This window comes from Artemia franciscana, chromosome 14 (genome assembly GCF_032884065.1).
Source record: "Artemia franciscana chromosome 14, ASM3288406v1, whole genome shotgun sequence".
Taxonomy (NCBI): Eukaryota; Metazoa; Arthropoda; class Branchiopoda; order Anostraca; family Artemiidae; genus Artemia; species Artemia franciscana.
Genome location: NC_088876.1, coordinates 9,889,224 through 9,912,675, shown reverse-complemented (window position 1 = coordinate 9,912,675; position 23,452 = coordinate 9,889,224). Strand labels below are relative to the sequence as shown.

The 23,452-nt window shown below is 34.3% G+C and overlaps 2 protein-coding genes across 3 annotated transcripts in view; both read right to left on the bottom strand.

Annotated features, from left to right (window-relative positions):
* Positions 1 to 11,819, bottom strand: part of LOC136035290 (uncharacterized) — a 123,712-nt gene extending 111,893 nt beyond the window's left edge. For both annotated transcript variants that reach the window (XM_065716974.1, XM_065716975.1), the window contains exon 1: positions 11,262 to 11,819. The gene's annotated coding sequence lies outside the window, so the exon portion shown is untranslated. The remainder of the gene's footprint in view (positions 1 to 11,261) is intronic.
* A 3,440-nt stretch (positions 11,820 to 15,259) lies between these two features.
* Positions 15,260 to 23,452, bottom strand: part of LOC136035289 (myotubularin-related protein 10-B-like) — a gene marked incomplete at its 5' end in the record, with an annotated part of 52,713 nt that continues 44,520 nt past the window's right edge. Inside the window, 1 exon segment of the mRNA XM_065716973.1 lies at positions 15,260 to 20,674. Coding sequence (XP_065573045.1) covers positions 19,877 to 20,674 — 798 coding nt within the window.

The window sequence follows — 23,452 nt, the reverse complement described above, 5'->3', positions numbered from 1 at the left end:
TCTTTTAAAGTCCTTAACTTACAGAACTCTTGACTTTCGCAAAGCTGCTTGTCCATGTGTATGGCAGCAGGTGCAATTAGGGACCGCATATAGGGGTGGTGGATTAGCCGAAATGCCAAAAAAACAGATTATTTGTATCTTGAATTAAAAATTTTAAATTTAAGTAAAACAATATTACGACGAAATTTTACAAGTGATTGAATATGAAGCAGAGATTCGGGATGAAGAAGGCGTTTAGCAGTTGGAGTCCCTCCAGCTCCAGTATCATAAATTAGTGTTTGGACTGCATCAAACAATTTACTCAAATTCTGAATGGAGATATGGGCTCATTTCCTTTAAAGCTCCATTGGTATATTTTCACCCCTAGATTCTGTTGAAAGTTAATAAAGCTAAAAGACGACATACTAGTTAGAGCTACATATGATGAGATACTAAAAAGCGGATTGAAAACACCGTGGCCATCCCAGATTAAATCCTTACTAGAATGAGTTGGAATAGAATGCTCTATATATGGAATGATGGTATTTGCGGTCGTGATTTACCTACAGGCTTAGAAACCCAGGTACGTTTTATTTTAGAGGGTTAAGAAATTCAGTATTTGGCAGGGCATAATTGGCAATTCAGAAACACTGTAACATTATAATCTGGTAAAATCTTGTTTTGGAGAGGATATTTTTTTTTATTATTATTAAGGATATTTAATAAAATGGTAATAAGCCAACAGTAATTCCAGGTCCTAGTCCTTCCCTCTACATTTATACCAGAATCAAGGTCTTTCGACTATAGTATTTTTATTTCCTTTTGAGACTTCCAGCTGCTTATCCATAGCGTCAAGATGTTAATTTAGTGTTAAACTGACATTTGTGCGGGGAAAAAAAAAATCCATAAACAGTTACACATAAAGTATTAGAGTATTGACTTATACAATATTGAATATAAGTATTGACTTATACAAAAAGTTTACAGTGGAACCGGTAAATGTAGCGGTTTTTAAAAGCTATATGTAGGCATACTAACAGGCATCTCTTTCTGTCTTAAAAATACACCTTTGGTGTATTTTTATACACCTTGTTTAGCATATATACACCATTTATACACATAGGCATAGCGTAATTTTTTTTTCACTTGAAAACAAACATTTTCAACATGTCAACATTGATTCAGCACTCTGGCATTGAGAACCAATCAAGCATATGACATTTTCAGATGAAGAAGCAAATTTTTTAAGCTGATTATAACTCTGTGGTGTTACTTCTCAGCATGGTCAATGTCATTTTGAATAGACAAGCATATATATGGAGGGTCTAGGTTAAACAAAAAGTAAAATAGAACGGTTAAGGAACACTATTTCTGAGAAATAAATCATTATGATGAAACATTAAATAAAAATTTCTAAGAAGTCTAAGTTAAAAAAAAATAAATTAAGAACTATCTAGAAAATACAACCGAAATTTAAACTACGTTAAAAAAAATAAAAATTTCGTATCCAAAACGAAAAGGTGGATCACTCGTCTTTCTCACTATGAGATAAAAAGCGAAAAAGTGAGCTCTTATAATGTATAATTACTAAAACTTAAGATACATTGTTTGTTTTAGTTTGAGGGTATGTTGTTTGTCAGTCATACTGGCCAAGATTGTGTCCACTTAATAAAAGGCAAGATCTTACTCAAATTGATTTTTATTTATTTGTTATCACGCTTTGTTGGTCTTATCCGACGAAGCAAGTGATTGTACATAAGCTCCAACGATCAAAGATTCTTGGATTTTGTTGCTCCACTGAGTTACAATAGAGATAATATGGTTGCCATTTTAGGCACTATTTTACTATGTTTGTTTTTTTTGTAATTTTTTTTTTTAGACCTCTTCATAGGTTTAAGGCCAACAACTAAGCTAAAGACAGTCATGTGATGTTGTACAGCAGGTAACTGTTTCTCCGGAGTAAAAGTACAGTTAAAGTCAAGATACCCATAATAATCTATACGTTGTTTCTTGTTTTTATTCCTAAAACCTGAAGGCAAGTGAGTATATCTTAGTACAGAGATTGCAGCCAACAAAGAAGTGTGTTTAAAAGGTGGAAAACCTTATGAGTGACTTGGTAAGAATGCCTTGTTTGTCTTATGGTTAGAGCAAACAGTTGAAAGTAAGCGGAATTTGTTAAAGGAGGGAGATAAAGAGATTTAGAATTTTATGTTTATGAAAGGAGACAATAGTGTCGTCAATTCACGGAATTGAGGGGGGTTGCAATTGTTTTACCTATGGGGATATTTTCACATTTTTAAAAAGATCATACCAAAAAAGCCATTTTCCAATGAAAATACTAAAACATTATTTTCAAAATCTGAGGGTTGGGTAAAAACATTGAAAGGAGCAAATGCCTGTAAACCTCTGACAGCAAATTGATGTCGCTGGGAGGCATACTATTTCTCTCCAGTCCTCGTAATAGATAATACGCAACTTTTTTTTTTTTTTTAACCAGTCGTCTGACAAGAGCTGCAGCTAATTATATGATATTTGCATTATATTCTTTTCTGAAATGTCCTGGGACATCAAATGCCACCAGCTTGGTGTAATCAGTTAAATAATTTCCATTTATTCAACAGTAATGGTATTAATTTACAAAATAATTATGAATGAACCTGCATTTAAAGTTTATCAACTTGGCCTTCACCTACAATTACTCCTTTATTTTTTATTATTGTGAACAATCTCTACTGTAAAATGAAGGGCAGTAGTACAAAAACATTTCTAGACACAAAGCTAACAGGAATAATGGAAGAAGGTTTTTAAGGGCAATTAAAAGCTTTATGCATCAGAAGATCAGCACAAAATCTAATAATAATCGTACCTTTAACGTTTATTTAAGATTTAGTTTTTGTTTATATTTGCTGAATTCAGTAAAGCAAGTAATTAGGGGCTTGACTATCATTCTATTCTTTAAAAGGACAACCTTTCTTCTAGCCTATCTTTTTGGTACATTTGCAATGTTATTAAACAATAACTGTAACTTAACCTTTTTCGCATGCTGACCAATGGTTTGCGAAACGCACGTGCCAAAATCCTGATTTTCTCCCTTCGACCGGGAGAGCAATGCGTGATTGGGTGCAAATAACCCATTAGACCCGGGTTTTCTCCAGATTTCTCCAGCCACCCATATAGAGCTGATGTGACTCTGGCTGAGCTTACAGAGTCACACAAGCAAATAACCAGCGACACGAGGACTCGAACCCCTGTCCTCAGGATTAAACAGGGATGTTTAACTATATACATTATACTAATATAACCTAATAGACTAAAGTCTAGTTTTTACTCTATTTTAGAGTAAAAAAAATTGTATTTTACTCTTATGCATTGAAATAACATACTAGAGGAGAGAAACAAAAGAGAAAGAAAAAAAAACGAAAAAATCATCAATAATTTAAGAAATGACCTCCACAACAGACGAAAAACAAACTGAAGAGCTTAAGTCGTTGATCAAACAATGAGAAGAATGCCTGTCTATTCTATCGTATATAAATTAGGGTTAAACGGAAAATCTGAGACTTTCCAATTCCAGTATTCAAATCTACGTGACAGTCCTTCTATTGTCTTGCATATGTGACAGGCTCAAATATTAGCTTCCATTTTTTTTATTCTTTACAAAGTATGGAATGAATATTCACAAAACCGAGAACTTGTTAGCAAAACACCATTAACAATTGAGACACGAGTATTAATTCACGAAAGTGTAAGGGGCCAAGGTTAATTTTTGATTTTATTTTATATGAAGATACAAAAAGAAAACATGTTTTTCAAAATTGAAGGGGCCACTTTTTTTAAATAAAAGTGCAAAAGAAAAAACATTTTCGAAATCTAAGGGAGTTTGTCCCAAGTTCTCAGACTGGCAAATCTGAATACCAAAAAATGAAAAATCTAATTTTTTTCTATTTGCCATCTGTAATAGTTTGTTTTGATCTTTGACTAACGGAATGATCAAAACTGTAAATTTCTGCTTTAAAATTTGTATATATATTCTGAAATTTATGTATTTCCCTTTTTCAAATTTCACAAAGCGAATGAAAAGAAACTAATTAGTATTCATAATCCGAATCAAACAGTTCTGATAACAAACAGAACGACCCGGCTCAATAATAGCCGGAGCTCTAAAAAGAGGAGCTTGAATGGCAATAGATATATATCAAAAGAACTGACATATTATGCTGGTTTCAAATATATAAGTTTCATTAAGTTTAGTCTTACTCATTAACAGCTATAAGCCTGAGAATATTTGCCTGATTTCCGGAAAAGGGGGAACCACCACCTAAAGGTCAAAGACTCTTAATAAAAATCACACCATCAGATTCAGCGTATCAGAAAACCCTACGGAACAGGTTTCAAGCTACTATCTGAAAAAAATGTTGAATTTTGTATTTTTTTTTTCCAGATGAAAGTTCACGGACGCGTGTTTTTTTCCAGGGGTGATTGTATCGACCCAGTGGTCCTAGAATATCGTAAGAGGGCTCATTCGAATTGAAGTTAAAAGTTCTAGCGGCATTCTCTTGTGACCAGAAAGATTGGGAGGCAACTAGGGCCCTCCCCCGCCTCTTTTCCCCCCAAATCATCATATCAAAATTTTAAGATAGCCATTTGCTCATCATAGTTGAAAGGCCCAATAACTATGCCTTTGGATATGACATGCCCCCCCCTAGGGCCCCCGGAGAAAGGTCTTTAAGTTATTAAATTTGGCCACTGTTTGCGCAGAGTATTTGTTATTGGGAAGCATGCATATATTTTAGGGTGGGGCGAACTTTCCACTGGAGGTATTTTCAAGGGGGAATTTTCCATGGAGGAAAGTTTTCAGGGGTGAACTTGTCTGGGTAAATTATACACTGGGGGAATTTATAAGAATTCTTATGCAAAATTCTTTTTACATGTCTTGATTTCTCTTTTCCGTCTCAATTTTACGCGTGGAGTGGTTAGGGGTAATTGCCTTGGGTAAATTTTCACTGAGATTTAATTCTCTTTAGGGTATTCCCTTGGGGAGGGTATTTCTCCGTGGAAATGGGACCAGATTTCCAAGGGTTATTTAAAAAAACAATCAAAAATTAAATGAAAAAATAAGTTTTTTCAACTGAAAGTAAGAAGCAACATTAAAACTTAAAACGAACAGAAATTGTTACGTGTAAGAAGAGGGTTGCCTTCTCCTCGACACCTCGCTCTCTAAGTTTTAATGTTACTCCTTCAATTCAGTTGAAAAAACTTATTTTTTTAGTTAATAAGCATATAAATTTTGATCCATATTAACTTTATTCATAGAATATTTAAGAAAAGAAATATTATTTTATTAAAAAAGAAAGTATAATCGTCATTTCATAACTAGCTAGATTAGATAGTTTTTGGAAATCTAATTCGCTTGCATGCTGTCTTGAGGGTTCACTAAAGATTTTGGTTCCCGATATGATTAAAAACTATAAGCAAGAGAAACTATAAGGAAAACTTTTTGTTTGGCGTTTTTAGCTGAAGTTCTTGCTCTATCGTTCCTTAGAACTTCTCACGAGAAATTTTCTACGGGATCCTGATTTAGAAGTTGGAATAATCATTTAAGTTTGTTTATTAAGTTTTGAACTGCTATATTTTATAACCGGAAACTGTTTGCCCCGGTTTTCAGGTTCAAAAGCATGTCGTATTTTTACAAGGGGGTAAAAACAGTCTTAAATAGGTTGGGATTAAGGAATTATTTTCACTAGCCTATTGAAGCCACGCTGCAGCTAGTTTGTAGCAGAAGCAGTAGTAGCTGCAATACTAGTACATTATGCCATTAATATATTATTAATACAACTACTACTAATAACAACTCGCCGCAGCATCAAGCCCCCTCCCTTTTTTCACCCTCCCAGGAAGTTCCCATTTCCCTTAAATCTTTTTTTATAATATTCTCTCATCTCAACCAGGGACAACCTGCTTTTTGTTTGGCCCTAGACGACTGGCCGACAAGGTCACTCTTTGGCAAACTGCCCTCATTCATTTGCAGAGCGTTCCCTAGCCATCCCAACCTTCCTCTCATTATAGCCCTAGAAAGCAGGATTGAACCAGAAATTTCGTACAGTCTACTGTTTGAGATAAACTCAGTCAGGCGGGGTACCCGAAACAATCTGTCAGTGATTTCTCTGGAAAACATCAAGGAAATCTTCCTACATCCCTCGGAGTGCCTACACTTCAGATCCATACTTGCAACGGTAGATGTTCCAGTATTGGAAGGTCTGGAAGATGTTCTATATCTTCAAGTATTCTAGTCTTGGTTTGGAGGTCCATCTCCCTATTCTTCCAAACTTTTTTCAACTGTAAGAAAAACACCCTTGGCCTTGGCTATTCTACTTTAACAGTATCACTGCGGCCACCGTCTTTACTAATAATGTTAAGTTAAGCTGTCCTAAGCAATTGAAGCTGTCCACTTGACCGTTTGATTCCATGTTCTCCTATTACCTTTGCTGTGCTTCTTACGACATATATTTTTATAGTAAAATGAAAGTAAAGAGCAACATTAGAACTTAAAATTAATATAACTGATCCTATAAAATTGGGGGGCTTCTATCTATCCGGCCCCACTTTTTATGCTAAAATTTAACTATTACTTGACTTAAGGCGTTTTGTAATTCAATATACATAACCGAATGGCTCTCACAAGTATTTCATTTACCGATTGTCTTTCAAAACATTTGAAGTAAAAATTTGATTGAAATAGATTTGAACTTCAATCCGGCTAGTTTGATTTTTAAATTACAAGTTAAGTCTCATGGAAGGATGGTCTTAGTAACTTGGGAGGGGGCTCATCCAATTAGAAATTGAAGGCCCTAATGTAATTTTTAAGGGCTAAAAGTGAAAAAAAAATGGAATTGACGTATTTGCGTCCAATTTGGGCCAAATTCCTGCTCTGCAGCAAAAAATCGCGTAAAGCGATGCTTCAATCTGTTGGAATTTATTTTGATGCTTAAAAAGAAAAACCAGAGAATTTTGACTGTAAAATTGCATTAGACCTTGTAGAAGTAATCAGTCTTGCTGAATTTAGAGAGCTTGTCATTGAAGGACTGCGAATTATGAATTACATATTGTTTTTACGGGAAAGGGTCCAGAGGCAAAACAAAAGAGGAGTGAGCTGTGCATCCATCATTTAGAAGTGTGACAGCTAATTCTGATGACGAAGCAGCAATTGCTAAAGGTTCTCATTGTCTCACTTTGGCTAGGAATAAGTTCAAAAGAAAAGGTTTTTCGGTTCCTCCATGGACATGAAATAGTTCGTGGTAACCTGACATGAAAAAACGGTCAGAAATTAAATAAATAAAAATTCAAATGAAAGTAAGAATAAACATTAAAACTTTAGCAAACAGAAATTATTCCACAAATGAGAGGGACAGATCGTTCCTCAACCCTCACTCTTTGTGCTAAAGTTTGACTCTTTTTCACAATTCTTTAAGAAAAACTACTCAAACGCAAGGGCTGTCGAATTTTAATAAGAAGTATTTTTAAGAAAATTTAAGATTTTGAGTAAACTGTGAGGGTTGAGGAATTGCTTTGAAATCTTTCCTTGTATAATTTTGTTTTGAAATCAAAAATAAGAGGATAGAAGGAAATCAAAAATGGGGCAAAAAGAAATCACAAAACGGGTCAAATTTTTTTCCCTGATCAGTCAGGAAATCAGAAAATGGGCCAAAAGCTTGTTTTCCCTGATCAGTTTGAGAGTTACATCCGTAAATCCTTAAATCTGATGTTAATTGATAATTCCTGGGCACGACCCCCTTAAAAAAAGTGGCCGAATAAAGGGAAATTTGTTTTCCTGATCGGCCTGAAACTTGAATCCTTAAGTCCTTGGGACAAGAGGATCTTATTGCAGAAAACAATGGCTCAGCTCAAAACAAGCCCGACAAATGGCCAAAGATTTTTTCCCCTGGCAATTTTTCACGGAAGAGCGCTCATAGGGAGTTGGGAGAGGAAAATATTCGATAAGATATTGAAGACTTTAATGTGCATTTTAGGGGCTAAAAGTGATCCGAGGGCAACCAGTTTTCTTCCCTTGCCCTTTCTTGGTAGCCACTCTACCCCCGGAGCAAACATAACCCCACCGTTCCCTGGGAAAATGGCTCTAAATTCAATAAATTAATCAATATTCACAAATAAGTCTTGGTAGAATAGCCTTTCACGAACTGTCGCTAGGCCAAGATTCTCAAAGTTTCACAACGCTTTTGCACTATAATCTTATATGGAGCACATAACAAATTCACGGTTAGTTAGCGAGATAAACCCAAAGACATTACGTGTTGCTAGATTATCAAAATAGCATTCATGCACTGTCTTGGGAATAGCTTGGAGAAAAATTCGGAAGTTCTAAAGAGTATTTAGCAGGGGGGGGGTACATAGACCACAAATTTTAATGCAAAGGAGGGGCCAAAAATGGCTAGATGCATTCTGTCTCAAATCTCAAAATTTTAAAGACAATTCTTTTAAGTGAATATAATTATCAGATTTCAATTTTAAGAGTTCAGTCAATATCAGCATGAACTGCTCTTTACTTACAGTTCTTTACCATGAACTGTTTGATACTTGAAGCATACACTTGCTCCCTGAGCTCCCTAATCTTCTAAATTTCCAATTTCAAAGCTTTAGTCAAAGAAGAAGCCTCCCAAAAAAAAAATTCCCTCAATGCCTAAGTGGCTTTGCCTAAGCCACAAGCCCTGGCTTAAACTAACTCCATCAATGCTGAATATTCTGCTCATTGATCCCATCACCGATAGTACAATAATTTTCAAGGTCACGCTGGTAGGACCTACTTTATACATAGTGATGAAAGGAGTGGTGTGAGAACCAATGACTAAAAAAAACTGAAAAGAATAGAAATTAGCGACTTGATTTGTTTAATTTTTCGGCAGATACTGTTGAAAACGTCAGTGTCCTGTGGTTGACTCAAAAAATGGAAAATCTTGATTCTTTATGTGCATCGTCATTGTATTTGTTCTAATATATTTTAAACATGATATTCTACAGTTTAATCAAGAGTAACATCAAAATTATATTCCTTAGTTTATTTGGCCATGGAATATTTTTTCATTCAAATTTTGGAACATTTTGTTAAATCCTATTTAAACTTTAGGACGCCTTGTCGATGGAATCGGAAAATTCAGTGTTTTTTTTCTTTGTTTATGTCTTTGGTTGTCATAATCGTTATTCTTACCACAATATTTTTGTTATTATTACTTAATCATTACAAATTACATTAATATTTAGTTATTAAGTTATTATAAAGTCTAATTACTAGCATTGTCGTCACTGCTTATGGATAAAAATTTGATTTGACAGTATACCTGATTTTCAGCTAATCTAGATGAGTTAATGCATGTATGGTTAAAACCATATATTAAACCTAAATTTTAAAAAGCGCAATAGCAGGTTACATTCATTGTTTTTTACATTAGTTGCGAGACAACAGTAGAGACTTAATACTTTCTGATTTTGATCAGAAATAACATTTAGCAAAGGAAAGTGGCCATAACATTTATTACCAGCATGAAGTTGAAGGACAATCCAGTCAGAGTTGCACCTCCTTCCCAACCAATAGAGATTAGAAACATCGTTATATGATGTGAAAATATATATGACAGGCAAATGCACGGGTACGATAGTATCGGGCTAGAGCCCACTCCCTCAAATCTCAACATTTTAACGATTTTTAAAAATATTTTCTTATAAAATATTTTTTTATGTTTTTAACCTCTCTCCCTCCCCCCAAAAAATACATACATATATTTTATGCGTTGTCACTAAAAGTACTACAAGACATTGCCGGATATCTGATCCTCGCAAAGGCGTACACTCCATGGATTTGTTTTTCTTCCTTATACATGTCGCCCGACAAGCTGGGCTGTAGGTTCATCCATAAATTTCTAGTAAGTCGCCAAACTATATATAGACTAAAGCTTACCTTGGAGTATTTTCTTCTTGTTTTGCGAACTTTAAGATAAATAGCATTTGGAATTGTTACTACTACGAAAACCTAATGGCTGAATAAGGGCCAATCCCTTCTTTCCCTTTTTGGGATGTATTTTAGCGAGTTTTCCGTCTAATTTTTCTCTTTTTCGCTAGAAAAAATGTAATTAGGGCGCCGTACTGCAACCCATACTCGAATAAAAAGTACATGTCTCCACATAATACTAATGGGACATATCTCCATATAATACTAATGAGACATACATGGAACACAAAAACTGGGTTGAAAGTCTGTCACTTATCGAAAAAACAAACACGAAAAAATCCTATAATTAGTACCAGACAATAAATAACAAAAATCCATGTCACAACTTGATTCAGTCCAAACTGACCAAATAATGGTCAGTCTGTCAGGAAGTTTCCATTTGAAAGCTTCAAAGTTTCCTTTTTGGATATTTTTACCAAAAGTTATGGCAAAAAAGAAGACGACCACCTTTAAAGAAGCTCCTTAAACTGCCAGCAGTAAAAGCACAGACTTCTCGTGAAGAAACCAGGACCAAGTTGCGAGAAGACTATAGTGAAAAGCCTGAAGTTCGTAGAGTTTGTAGTTTTTTCTCCCGTCAACCTTGAAACAAACTCGGATACACTTAGCATCTCTACAAAATCAGTTAAACGACAATAATTTTTGTCCTTTCCTGTTTTTACGTGACTTATTGATTAATCCTTGACGTGATCCACTGTCTTGAAATTTTCCCTATTGTCTCTACGTTGTATTTGTTTGTTATGGAAAGGCAGTGTGGTCTTCGTCGCTATTTTTGATTAATCCTTTTTGGATTAATACAAACGTTGCTTATTTCAAATTAAGAATTTGCATACAAACAATACAGTATCAAAAAAAAAGTTAAACCTATTAGTAGGGTATATGTACAAGAGTAATTATAAATTCACCATGGGAAAAATTTGACAAGGGAAATGGATTTAATTGCTACAGCTAGTGCTAAAGCACTAAGAGTAGTAATTGTAAAACACTTACAAAAACACTTACTAAAAAGTAAATACACTTACAAAAACCCTTGATGGCCAGGTCACGTCATTTAAATAGTAAGATTTTTATGGTTAATTTTACAAGCTTCAATTACTGGCTAAAAATTAAAAGACGCTAACAAAGCCAAAAAATTTTATAGTCTCCAAAGATGTTTAAAGTCAACGTTAAGTCATTTTTGAATAGTCTAACTTAATAATTAGTAATGACAAACACCACTGAATAGTCAATAAAAAAAAAACTAAAACATTAATTATAAATATTTAACCTTATCTCTGTCGTCCAGTTTATCTCTTGTACCTTTTAATGGATATAATCTTTGATTTCAAGAGAACTCAAAAAGTTTAAGTTCAATCCTAAATAATGGGAACAAAGCCAAACTTATTCAAATATATTGTTGAAAGCACTTAGTATCATAATTCAAAAATTGACTGATAAGAGAAAAATAAACTCAGTAGCCATACCGCGCAAACTGAAGTAACCTTCACGGATGGATGCACCTTATTATCGTGTTCAAGTTGAAATGTGATAAAATATTAGAGTAAAAATATGATGGCTAAGAAATTGTCACGTGACCATTCGGCACAAAGAAGATGCGAGTCACCTTTCCTCCAGCGAGAAAAAATAGGAAACAAAGGCATTCAAACTTACAATGCCTAGTGGCTTTCTTTATTGACTTTTTTTTAGTTTAGTTTAGCAAAAGGATAAGCGTCCTGTGAGGGGAGGATTGCCCCCTTTGATTTTTCCTTCTCTTCCAGATTATGGAAACTACCCATTTTGTATTTTCATTGAAAAGAAAATAAACAAATGCCCCTCCCGTACCTAAATTTTGATGTTGTACCCCCCCCCGCCCAACACACACATACACACACACACATTTTTATGTACTGGCACTTTGAGACAAACGCTGTTGTCAATGGTCAGTTGCTACAGTGAGATGACCTGTCTGGTTTACACCATTTCCCCTCGACAGACTCTAGGAATACGTTGATACTGATTGATGAAACCATGTCTTCAATGAAAACTTTTAGAACTAAAAACTCACTTGGTAAACAGAGAAAATAGGGATCTCGCATTTGCAGGTTCCCCTTATACTTTTTAAATCGTCCTCTTCTTTGGTATAATTTTTCAGGGAATAAGAGATTAAGCAGGCTGTCGCGGCAGTTTGTGGCTTGAAACTTAAAATAACATCATCTCTTCTACAACTGTAGGCAAGACTTGCTATTCTCAAAGTTACTTAAATCTGGAGTGTTATGACAGATTCTTGGGTTATTTTATATATTTGGGTCCTTTGCCTGTGTAATGACTCCAGGCTCTCTTGGTCTTACTTATTTAAAGGAGCCACGCCACCTTGGTCATATCTAACTCCAACTTAGGTTGAATCGGTCAGATATACTTGAACTGTTTTATCTTGAGCTCAAATTAACCAAATTTAATTACCTTAGATTCAACAGATGGGGATTTAAATGAGGAAAACTAATATAATTGTCTCAACTGTTTTATGTCAACGATTTTTACCATGAAATAAGTGCAGCTTTGTCATCTCTCAAACCGCTCGAACGACTAAAGGCTCTTTCATTTGTGTTCTATAGAGAACTAAATGAATAGCTTAAATTGGAAGTTTAATTTAAATCAATCAATTTCCCCGATATTTGAAAGTAATAGATTGAGAAGAAAGAAATCATTGGTAAAAATTACATATTAAACTAATCACAAAAATAGCTCTTAGAAATATACTGACATCACTAATTTCGAGTAGTATTAAAACTTTAATGTTATAGGCAAAGAAGGCAAACAAAAGATATTTGTTTTGTATAAAGCCTAAACATCCTTTTATTGTTGTTCAGGGAGGAAGGGCAACACCGTTGTTTGTTGATAATCAATTATCCCTTTAAGTTTAATTTCATTATTCATCTGTGTTTGTCTTGAGTTTCATTTCTTCATTCAAAGTTAGTTTGTTTTCTGCACAGTACTTGTTTTTAAGTTTACTCCTTACACTTTCTGTTTGTTTGTTTTTTTGGCATAAGTTTCACATATATTAATATTAATGACTTCAGCAAATAAGAGGTAGCAATAGCAATTAATGATTGCTTCTAATTGACAGTCGCCCTTTTTCTGGGTATAACAAAACAACACGATTTACCACTTTAAAAAAGTGAGTTTGCCAATAAACCATGTGTGTCACATCAATTTTCCTTAATAGCCAAAAAGAAAACGAGCGATTAATTTCCTATGACGTACTTTATGTTAAAAAGTTTGCTTTAATTGCCTGAATTTATTTTTGTGATGTAGGCTTTTTTAGTTTGCCAATCAAATTTCTCCTTGAACATACATCAGAAAGGAAATCTAAATAACTTCTTTTTCAGCCCGTTGCTGCTTTGTCAAATTCTTAGCCCCTATAAGAACTTAAAACCTGATTGATTCTCTTTAATGAAATTTTCAGCCAATCAAAAGAACAAAAAATATTTGAACTGAAATATTTTTTTACAAGTAAACTCTCTGGTTTTCTGTGGTTACACTCAGTGCATTTGAATAGTAGCCATGCTATTTTTTTAACAAGTTCGCTATCTTTCTAATACACCTCATTATAAAAATTATAGTTTCTTTTCAAATTGAGATGCCCTTCACAAAGCCGGATCATGATCGTCTAATTCTCAGTAATTTGACTTACAAAAACTCTAGTTTCCATAGAGACAGTCTCTGGACAAATTTATTAGATTTCATTAAAGACCCTAACTTAAAAACCTTCATCACTAACGAATCGCATTATTTCAATTCCTTTACTTTCCATGGTAACTGATGCGTTTTCGGTTTGTTTTCCTTTCAGATAAAGACTAATATATAAAATCTTTCCTATATGAGGAAGGTTAGCCTTACAATCAATAAATCATATGTAATATAATGGAAATGTTTTAGAATATTTTCCAGATTTATAAGTAGAACTTTTGACTGGAAGAAAATTGCTAATCTCAGCTTCTAGATTTCGTTTTTGACGTACTGTTGAACATTCAACAGTCATCATGCCACAGTATAAATTTATTAACAGAAGTGAAATGTCCTATACTCTCCGTTAAAGATTTTTGGCAAACAACGGTCAAGACCTGTCTTCACGATTCCGCCGTCACGCGCGCGCATTACGACGGGCTTATGGGAAACCAGAACTGAAACTATTGCTGTTTGCACCGTTTCATTTCTTTTTTTCATATTTTTAGCCAAGTTGATTGTTTTGTTTTTGGTCGCTGAAAATTTTTTCGATTAAAAAAGCCAATTGAAACCTAAGTTCCGCAGTCACACTGACTCTCAAGCGAGTAAAATGTTCTCCATCTGCAGATAGATCGTTAGTCGTCCTTCCAACATTGAATGGCTGTGTTTTATACAGTTTCCTTATAGATGGCCGAGACCCATTTATATTCTTCTTGCTCTACTACTTTTTTGATACTATATAATGCATTATAGTTTACTAAAACGTATTTATTATAATACCATTGACTAAGTTGACTATCCAAAAAGCGACTGACTAAGATTGGTGCATAAGGATAAACCTTTAGAAAAGGATTATAAGAACATGAGTGGTATTCAGGGCCACAACTTCACGAGAATATAGGAGGAGGAAAGTTTTTTTTTCCAATCATTTTCTACGAAGATACAGCAACAACAAAATTACTTTTCAAAATCTGGAGGTATTTTTTGCAACTTTTCAATTTAGTTTTATCCAAAAGGCTTATTTTTCAAATCTGGGCGGGGGGATTTTTATCTTATCAGGAAAATTTTTTCAAATTTCCCCGATAAGCCTGAGAGCCAAACAAGGGGTCCTGAGGAAGCCCCCCGAGGGCAAAAATAGTTCGCTTGGGCAAATAATTGCATTTCAGACACACATTATTTAACATTTAAAAAAAGTTTGACTGGGTGAACGAAAACTTTCGAAAATAAGCTATGTTACCAACGGAAAATCCCTGAAAAGTTCATACCTGTAGAAAATTGAAGAAAGTAGTATCCAAAAAGCAGTTGAATATTAGACAAAGGTGAACGATTACTTGCCAAAGATAGGCTATGAAACATTTTAGAGAAAGCAGTTGAGCTCGGCGAATGAAACTTTCAAAAATCAGACCAAATATCAATTTTAATTAGTTTAATTAATTAATAAATCTTAGTTTGTGAAAGACTCAAAAAAATTTGCAACTAGCTCGAATGCTTTTTTGAAAAAAATATTTTAAAAAGTATCCAAAATAGAGTTGCTTACCCTAACTATACGGTGAAACTAACAAATACTTTATACATATCTCCGGATTTATTAGCAAATCACCATGATTTCATCACCTTGAACTTGTTACGTTGCCTCCATTGATAAATCAAAAATAAAGAGACATTAACAATTTTGTACAAATTATCAGTAAATCTAACAACAACATTACTTTCGGTGCTCACAAAGAGAGAAAATAAAAATGGGCGGAATAACCAAATCTCAAATGGACAAATCTAGTACTAACAAACTAACAAGAGAAAAATCTTAAATATTAAACACCAGTTTAAGAGCCAGTGAGTCATGCTATACACCAACATATTATCGTTACAATTTCGCTTAAGTTTGCTGGTATTTCTTCTTAATCAAGATAAAAAGAAACACGTTTTTACCTTGTTTTGTTGGCCTTTAAAACTTCAGGTAATTAACTACGCTAGCTCTAGGATTATTTCATCCCCTATCATTTATCGCAAAAATCGAAATCTTTGACTCATTCTTTTTCGAAATTTGCCATTGAGATTTCTGGCTGTTTTTATCGAATGCTGAAACTTTAGCTAGCCTGAAAAGTAACCAGTTAGGGCAAAAAACAGCAGAAACTATCTAAAATACCCTTGCTTCGCAAAAAACATGGCGGTTTTACAGCCTATACGTTTATCTCATTTCAAAATACAAAACTTATTCATGATGTTTATGTCAGGGTTGCCGAGACAAGGAAAACTATTATTTAAGCCGCGTTTGAGCTAGTATTTTAAAGTCAACACACAGTCAACATCATATCAATATCTCACTCTCTGACGTTTGATTTGTGCGTTTGATGTCAACTCACAATTGCAAATCAAAGAATTTTTTTTGTAATTTTTAATATAATACTTTATCACTATTTAATGTTATTTCCTTAAATGCTTAATTAATTATCAGCTTAATTTTTTAAGTAATGATAATTGCTTGATTAATTATCAGCCTTTGTTCAATGACTTAGCTGATTTCAATGCTCTTTCAGATTCTATAACACAAAAAAAAGCTTCCTTTGTTTTTAACAAGTGTCATCAATTCATTTTACATTTTTAATTCGCCGCTTGAATTTTAAATTTCCCTGCCGACATGAAAAACAACGGACCTTTTATTTGTATGTCACGAAAGGACGAAAAAATCTTGATTTGATGTCTAAATTTTATAAATCGAACATCCGTCGTATCGGCAGAGAATCAAATATAATAACATAATCCCATGTCGTGTCGACAGAGATACTAATTCAAACACGATTTTAATTTGTTGTGAGATAAGCCGAAACGTCTCAACACACACAAAACGCACAAATTCACGTCACGTCGCGCCATAATGACAAGGCCTGGCATGAAATCTTGCATTTATGCACTAAGTTGTGCATAAATACACTAAGTTGTGTTCGTTTGAACCAAGGCTATATCCCCCAAGAAAATTTGCCAGCAGAAGGTGTACAGACACATAGCGGTTATAACCACATCAAATCAACGCATGCCAACTATGTCAAAGTTGACAAACCTAAATGACAAAAAGATGACATTCCAAGATATGTCATACTCAAAAGAAACACTTTGACCATAATAATTGACTTAATGAGTTTTGCTAGAAAAAAATAAAAATCCGAGATATAGACCAGAGAGAATTTTGTCGGTATTAGCTATTAAAGATATATTGCTTTTCCCTGTTTAGTCTCACTTGGTCTATAATACGAAAAAAAGTAAAAGCTCTAAACAGGGTGGAAAGAGGAGGATTCGTTAGTGTGTTGGCCTTAGGGAGTTAACTGCTATCACGAATTGGTTGCAGTAGTATGATATAAGTAAAAGTGACAAAGCGCTCCACATTACTCAGTAACAATGTCACAACCACAATAGCCAAGCTCTTAATTCCGCAGTACTCAAGTTATCAATATAAAACATGAGCATAACAACGAATACGCCACCTCACTCAGCCATTGATTGTCACAATGAAATTGTGCTCACAATGCTCAAATCAAACATCATCACAACCGTAAATGCTCAATTTCTTTCAGTCACTGGCAGCCACGAAATAAAATACGATCACAACAATCCAACTCATAACATTCACAATATCGAACGTGATGGCAATAGCCACAAATTAAGTTAATTCAAACCAAATTGAGTACTTAATTGGAATTAATTCCGCCAGGATCGAGCTCAGTGTAAAAATATTTTTTTAAATTTTACTTGTAAACATGTACAAATTGAAAATTTCCCTGTATAAAAAACGTAAAATATAAGCAAAACGAATCACCCTACTTCTTACCTTGCACGTGGCCCAGGGCTTAAAAGCAACCATCACTAAATGTATCAATAGCAAAGTCCAATTGAATGAAGGGACGCAAGAAATAATAAAACGTCATAAGTATAATTTTTGAAACTACTAAAAAAAAATTAAAAAAAGAACACTGATGGAGAACTTAGAAGGGGAATTTTTGATTGGGGCATTTTAATACAAAATATTTTTGGTAAGTACTAATTCCAAAAAGAGTACACCATTCAAACATTTTTGCCATTTGGAACTTTAGAAATGACCTTGTAACTCCATAGACATTTTTTTTTTTGCAAACAAAATTTTATCGTGATTTATTGAGACATTTTGAAAAGCCCAACGCACGGGAGGAGGACTAGGGTATAGCCGCCTACTACATTTTATGCCCCACTTTCACTCGGCGTTTTGTAGACAACAAAAAACAAGAAAAAAACAAACGAATCAGCGAAAAGAAAAAAAAATTCTTATCCCGTGTTGACAGAACAATTTTCTCGCATTTTCATTGTATGATCAGCTTACCGTTATATCCATCAAATACAAAATTAAAAAGACTATAGTCGTATATACAAGCGTCACCTAGGCCATATAATTTTGGGTATTATAAGTAATATTATAGCAAAAATTCTCCATCAGCCATTTATGCAATCCTGTGAGAAGTTTCTCAATACAATCCATACGGTCAACTTTAGAGACCAACTTGTAAAAATATTTATATTCCTAGAATGTTATTAACAATTGATTTCAGCGCCTATAGCTTTAGTTGGAAGGACTAAATTAAATAATGTTATGAAACAATATGGCTAGACAGATACTATTTATTCGGCGTTGCTTTAATTCAAAGTTCGACGTTATAATTAATTATAAGAAAGCTATTTATAAAGTAACTATATTTCGATACATTCGATGGTTGACGGTAACCTGTTCGTAATGAAGTTAGAGCTTCCGCTTTTGCTTTCTTAAATATTCCTTGCTCTTTAGCCTTAATTGCAAAACAGTCACATTAAAAAACTTTTATTTGGGCAACCGAGTTAAGTTTGCCTGAATTTGTCCATTTCATCCCACGAATAGATGACATTCTTGAATTTATAATAAACGTTAGAATTTCTTTTGCCATTAGTGTATACTTTTAACCGTCAAAACACAACGAAAAGTATTTTTACTCTGAACAACGGGGCAGTCAACAAATTTTTTATTCCAATAGATGACTATAATCGCATTCGCTAGTCATATCAGTTAAAAACACGAATAATTTGATCTAGATTTCAGTAAAATAAATCTTAAAAGTCATTCGTCTGTCCTTGGTTCAGTTTAGGGGGGTAAAAATACCCCCCTACTCATCTCATCCTTCACCACATGGTGCGAATTTAAGCTTTTAAATTTTATGATTTTTGAGCTTATAATAATAAATTGTTAATTATAATAATGAAAATCCTCAATAATAATTAAGTGAGCTATCTTTAAAAAAGAAAAAAAAAAAATCAATTTAATAGTCGGATTTTTATGTTTTCATAAAAACATACTAACTGAAAAATTTGAGCGACAAGCATTGTGCTTTATCAACAAAATGAAAAATAATCAAGTCATTAACTATAGTAATGAAATTCCTAAATAATAATTAAGACAGCTACCTTTCCAAAAAGATGGAAAAAAGACAATTCATCGGCCGGATTTTTATGTTTTTACAAAAAACATACTTAAAATTACCAACAAGCATAGTGCTTTACGACGGTTGAATCAATAAAATGCAAAATCATTAAGTGATTAAATATAGTAATGTAAATACTTAATGATAATTAAGTCAGCTATTTTTCCAAAAAGATGAAAATAACAATCAGTTTATTAGTCGGATTTTTATGTTTCCACAAAAAACATAGTTACTCAAAATTTTAAGCGACAAGTATTGGGCTTTACGCTGGTTGTAATAAAATGGAATATAATCAATTTATGTTTTCCCCATTCCTCTCCTACGAAAGCATAAGGACGAAACTCACATTCTAAATGCACCGTCAAAGCTTCATGGTTAATATATTACAAGCAATTTCACAGTTTCATAGTAAAGACATAATTAGCAACCATAAAAGAAGTTAACAGTATAAACAAAACAGGCTTATAAAACGAAACTGAGAAAAAATAACAATGAAGTATCGTGAAGAGTTGAATCTGGAGAAAAACAGAATAAACTTTCAAGAAAAAGGCAACAAAAAAGAGCTATTTGTGTGTTTTCCAACAAAAAAATATGGGGAGGGAGAGGCACAGATACACAGCCCTCCCCCCTAAATATAAGCCCAGACCCTAAGCAAAATGAATTGAGAAAGTACAGGGCCGCCAAAAAGAATTAAATCTTACGTCACTTAGGATATTACAATAAAGTCACCTTCATAATGTTCCTCCTCAGGCTTAACTCTTAAGTCAAACTCAGCAGATGACCTAATGTGGCTACCCTTGTCATTAAGAACTCGTTGACTTGTAAAAGGATAAAATGCCGACAAACTACTCAGGGGCTTTTGCCTTAATAATATCAAGCTTGGGTTAGAACTATAATCAACAGCTTCTTCCTGAATAGGAGTTGGGGTACGGGCTCGTATGCTTGAATTCGACGAGGAAACCCGTCTTGAAATCGATCCAGAGCGAGATTTCGGTGATTTTTGGTTATAATAGTTAAGTTCGGCCTCTAAACTAGCTATTGTGTTTTCAAGCATCATTAGTTCATCAACATATCCCCAATTTTGACAAAAATTCGTCAAATCACCACCTCCTCTAATGTCAAACACAGGAAAAAATCGAGCATAACACTGAGCCCAAAACTTTAAATTAGCAACAAGAGGCATGACTGGCAACACTGTATATACAGACCAATCAATTTTATGCCAGGGTACAGGTACATTTCTTAGTTCATCTTCGGATTGCTGCAAACTCCGCCTACTTTGCCCCAGAGATTGACCATCACACACTGTCCATCGATTAGTACCGCCATTTTTATGTCTAGGGGTTATACTGGGAGGCGTGAACGCGTCTTTGACACTATTTCGAGTAGAAACTGTACCAGCCTTTAAAGTACCCATAGCGTCAATAATTTCACCTTCAAGCATGCTCTTTTCATATTCTTCCAGAATTCTGGACGGGCGAGGACTTGTACCGAAGGCAACTCCCTGAAGTGAACAATATAACATTATACAATAACATTCGTGCACTACGTAAAAGGAAAAGTAAATTTATTCATTCAAGCAATATAGTTATTAGTAAATTTTGTAAAGCACGTGAACAAACCTGAATCAGTCAGGTGCTATCTCTCTGTTGAGCCCTGGTAAAAAGTAAATGCTCATTGAATTATTTTGGTTTTTCTTTTTCATTTCAATTTACGTATGATTTTCCACGGTATATTATGTTGTATCAGATGTGGTATTCTGTTGCCCTTTTCAATATTTCTCACCCTACTACCCTCGACCTGACTTGGTCTACACCATTCTCTGGATATCCGATTTGATTTTTGGCTATTTTTACTGAATGTTTGGCAATAATGTAAGGGCGCAGCACTGTTCAATTTTACGCTTGCCTGTGGGTTAGAATACTTTTTAGGATTACTCCTCAACTATTGAGTTGCCTTAATTTTTTTTTTATGTAAACCACCTCATTTGATTTTTCCCTGTAAGATTCTACTGCTTGCTGAACCTGTTTCTCATAGTCTTGAATTAAGGATTAAGACAAACCCACAAAAAATAATATTACCAGAGTCTTGATCATAAGATAACAAGGTGAAAACTAGCAGGTCCTATCATATGCAAGAGGAAAACAAAGTCAATATCCCATATATATCAAACGTATCCCCGTTATTGATAATTCCACAGGGCAAAACAAAAGTAGAACGTCCTAAAAAACGGCCAAAAAGGATCATAAAAGAAGATTCTGAATTTTCGACTGGAAACAAAACGAAATTCAATTTTTGACTGGCAGCATACGCCATAGGACTCTAATCTATATAGATTTTTGCGTGATAGCTCAGAGATTATCTATTTTGCTTCAGCAGCTTGACAGTGTAGCTTCCTTTCAGTCGTCAGGAACACTTTCAGTCTTCTTTCACAACACAGTAAGAATCCCATATAAGGGTGCAACTATTTTTCGAATTCCATATTCCAGGGCAGACTGAAGATCATTAACTCTTCCAGCTTTGCCATTTAATAGCATGTGCAATACCATCTTTACTTCAAACAAGCTAATAGTTTGTGCTTATACCAAGCACAAAAAGCAGCAAAGCATAGAGGATCTAAAGAATTTGAGGGCGAGATAATAACAATAATGATAATATACTGTAATAAAAAGGTTTTCACCTCTCTAAAAATCTATATTCACCAAAAAACTTGTCAATACTATTCTTGGAAGAGTTGGTAGAGTCAGCCTATACCATATCTTGGGGGAGATTCTTCCATTCTTTTACAACACGGTTTGGAAAGGACCACCTTCCAACGTCTTTATTGAAAGTGTTTTGTTTAAGCTTAAAGTTGTGTCCTCGCAGATTGGTTGTGCTGAAGAACCTCTGGTCCAATATTATTGTAGTAATTGTGACACAGTTTGAAAGTTTCAATAAAATTACCACCGAGAAGTCTATAGGAGTTGGAAGAAAGTGACAGGTTTTCCAACCATTTACAGAGGGAGATGCCTCTTAGTTTTGGTACATATTTTGTTGCTCTTCCACTGTCGGATACAGGGGCGCTGGGGAGGACTCTAGGCCCACAAAGATTTTTCTGGCGCCCTCTTATCCTGTTTTTTTTTCTATTTCTTACTCTTTTTTTAGAAAAAATTGCCAATTTGGTCAATAATTGGCACCTTTGTCACATTGACCACCACCCCCGAGGTTTTCCTCATTAACACCCTTTTCACATTGGACCTCCCCCAATATTTTGTTCCAGATCCACCCCTGTCCTCTTCGCTGAATCTTCCCAACTGCATCAATATCTTTTTGAAGGTGAGTCTTATTTTCGTGTGACCATACTCAATGATAGGCCGAACAAGAGACTTGAATAAAGTTGAAAAAAGCTGATAATCGCTTAGGGTGAAATTTTTACGAATAAATCCAACTACTTTCGAAGCTAAAGAGGAAAAAAATAAGAAATCTCAAAGTTGCAACAAACATAAAAGAAAAAAGAAAACAAACCTGTTTTCTCAGTTTTATATTTTTACACATGCGGTGCTTTTGCTTAGCAGTTCGAAACTTAGGTTTTATTAGTCTACAGAAAATATTTTTGATATAGTTACAGACCTAAATAATGAAAAAGGCAGCGTGATCCTTATAAAGCCTTAGCCAAGATTTGGCTTAGCTTTTACGAGAACTTACAACTTAAAACGTATTCAAATTAAGACTCTTATCAAGTTATTTTTGTGAGATTTTTTATTGGAAGACTTATGAGTGAGATAGATACTTGCTGGTTTCTTTGTTTGAGCATCTGCACTACATTTTGCTGAAGGGGGCTATTAGTCATAGGGGCGAAATTAGGATTGGGGAGGAGATGGCGTAACTGTGTTGGCCTCAGGTGGCTTGCTGCTATAAATTGTAAAAAGTAGTAGTAGTTTCAAAACTCTCATTAACTTCTTTTATTTTGAATCATTTCTGACTTCTGCTAGAATTACTCAGGAGTTATATGTCACTTCGGCAGTCGAATAGTATGTCACCTGATAAGAAAAAAAGTCTAAGTTGGCTAACACTTGATTTGCTTTCTTTTCGGATAAAGTAGGCAAACCCATTTCTGGTCTACAAAATTGCATAAAAACGTCCCATATATTCACATAAAAATGAATGATATTCAAATATGCGTCTAAATAATCTCCTCATTATGAGAAGCTTTCGAGGCGAACTTCACGAACTTCATTTCACTCATAATTTTCCATCCTGTAGCATTCTTTCCTATCACGAATTTCCTTCCCCATCAACTGGT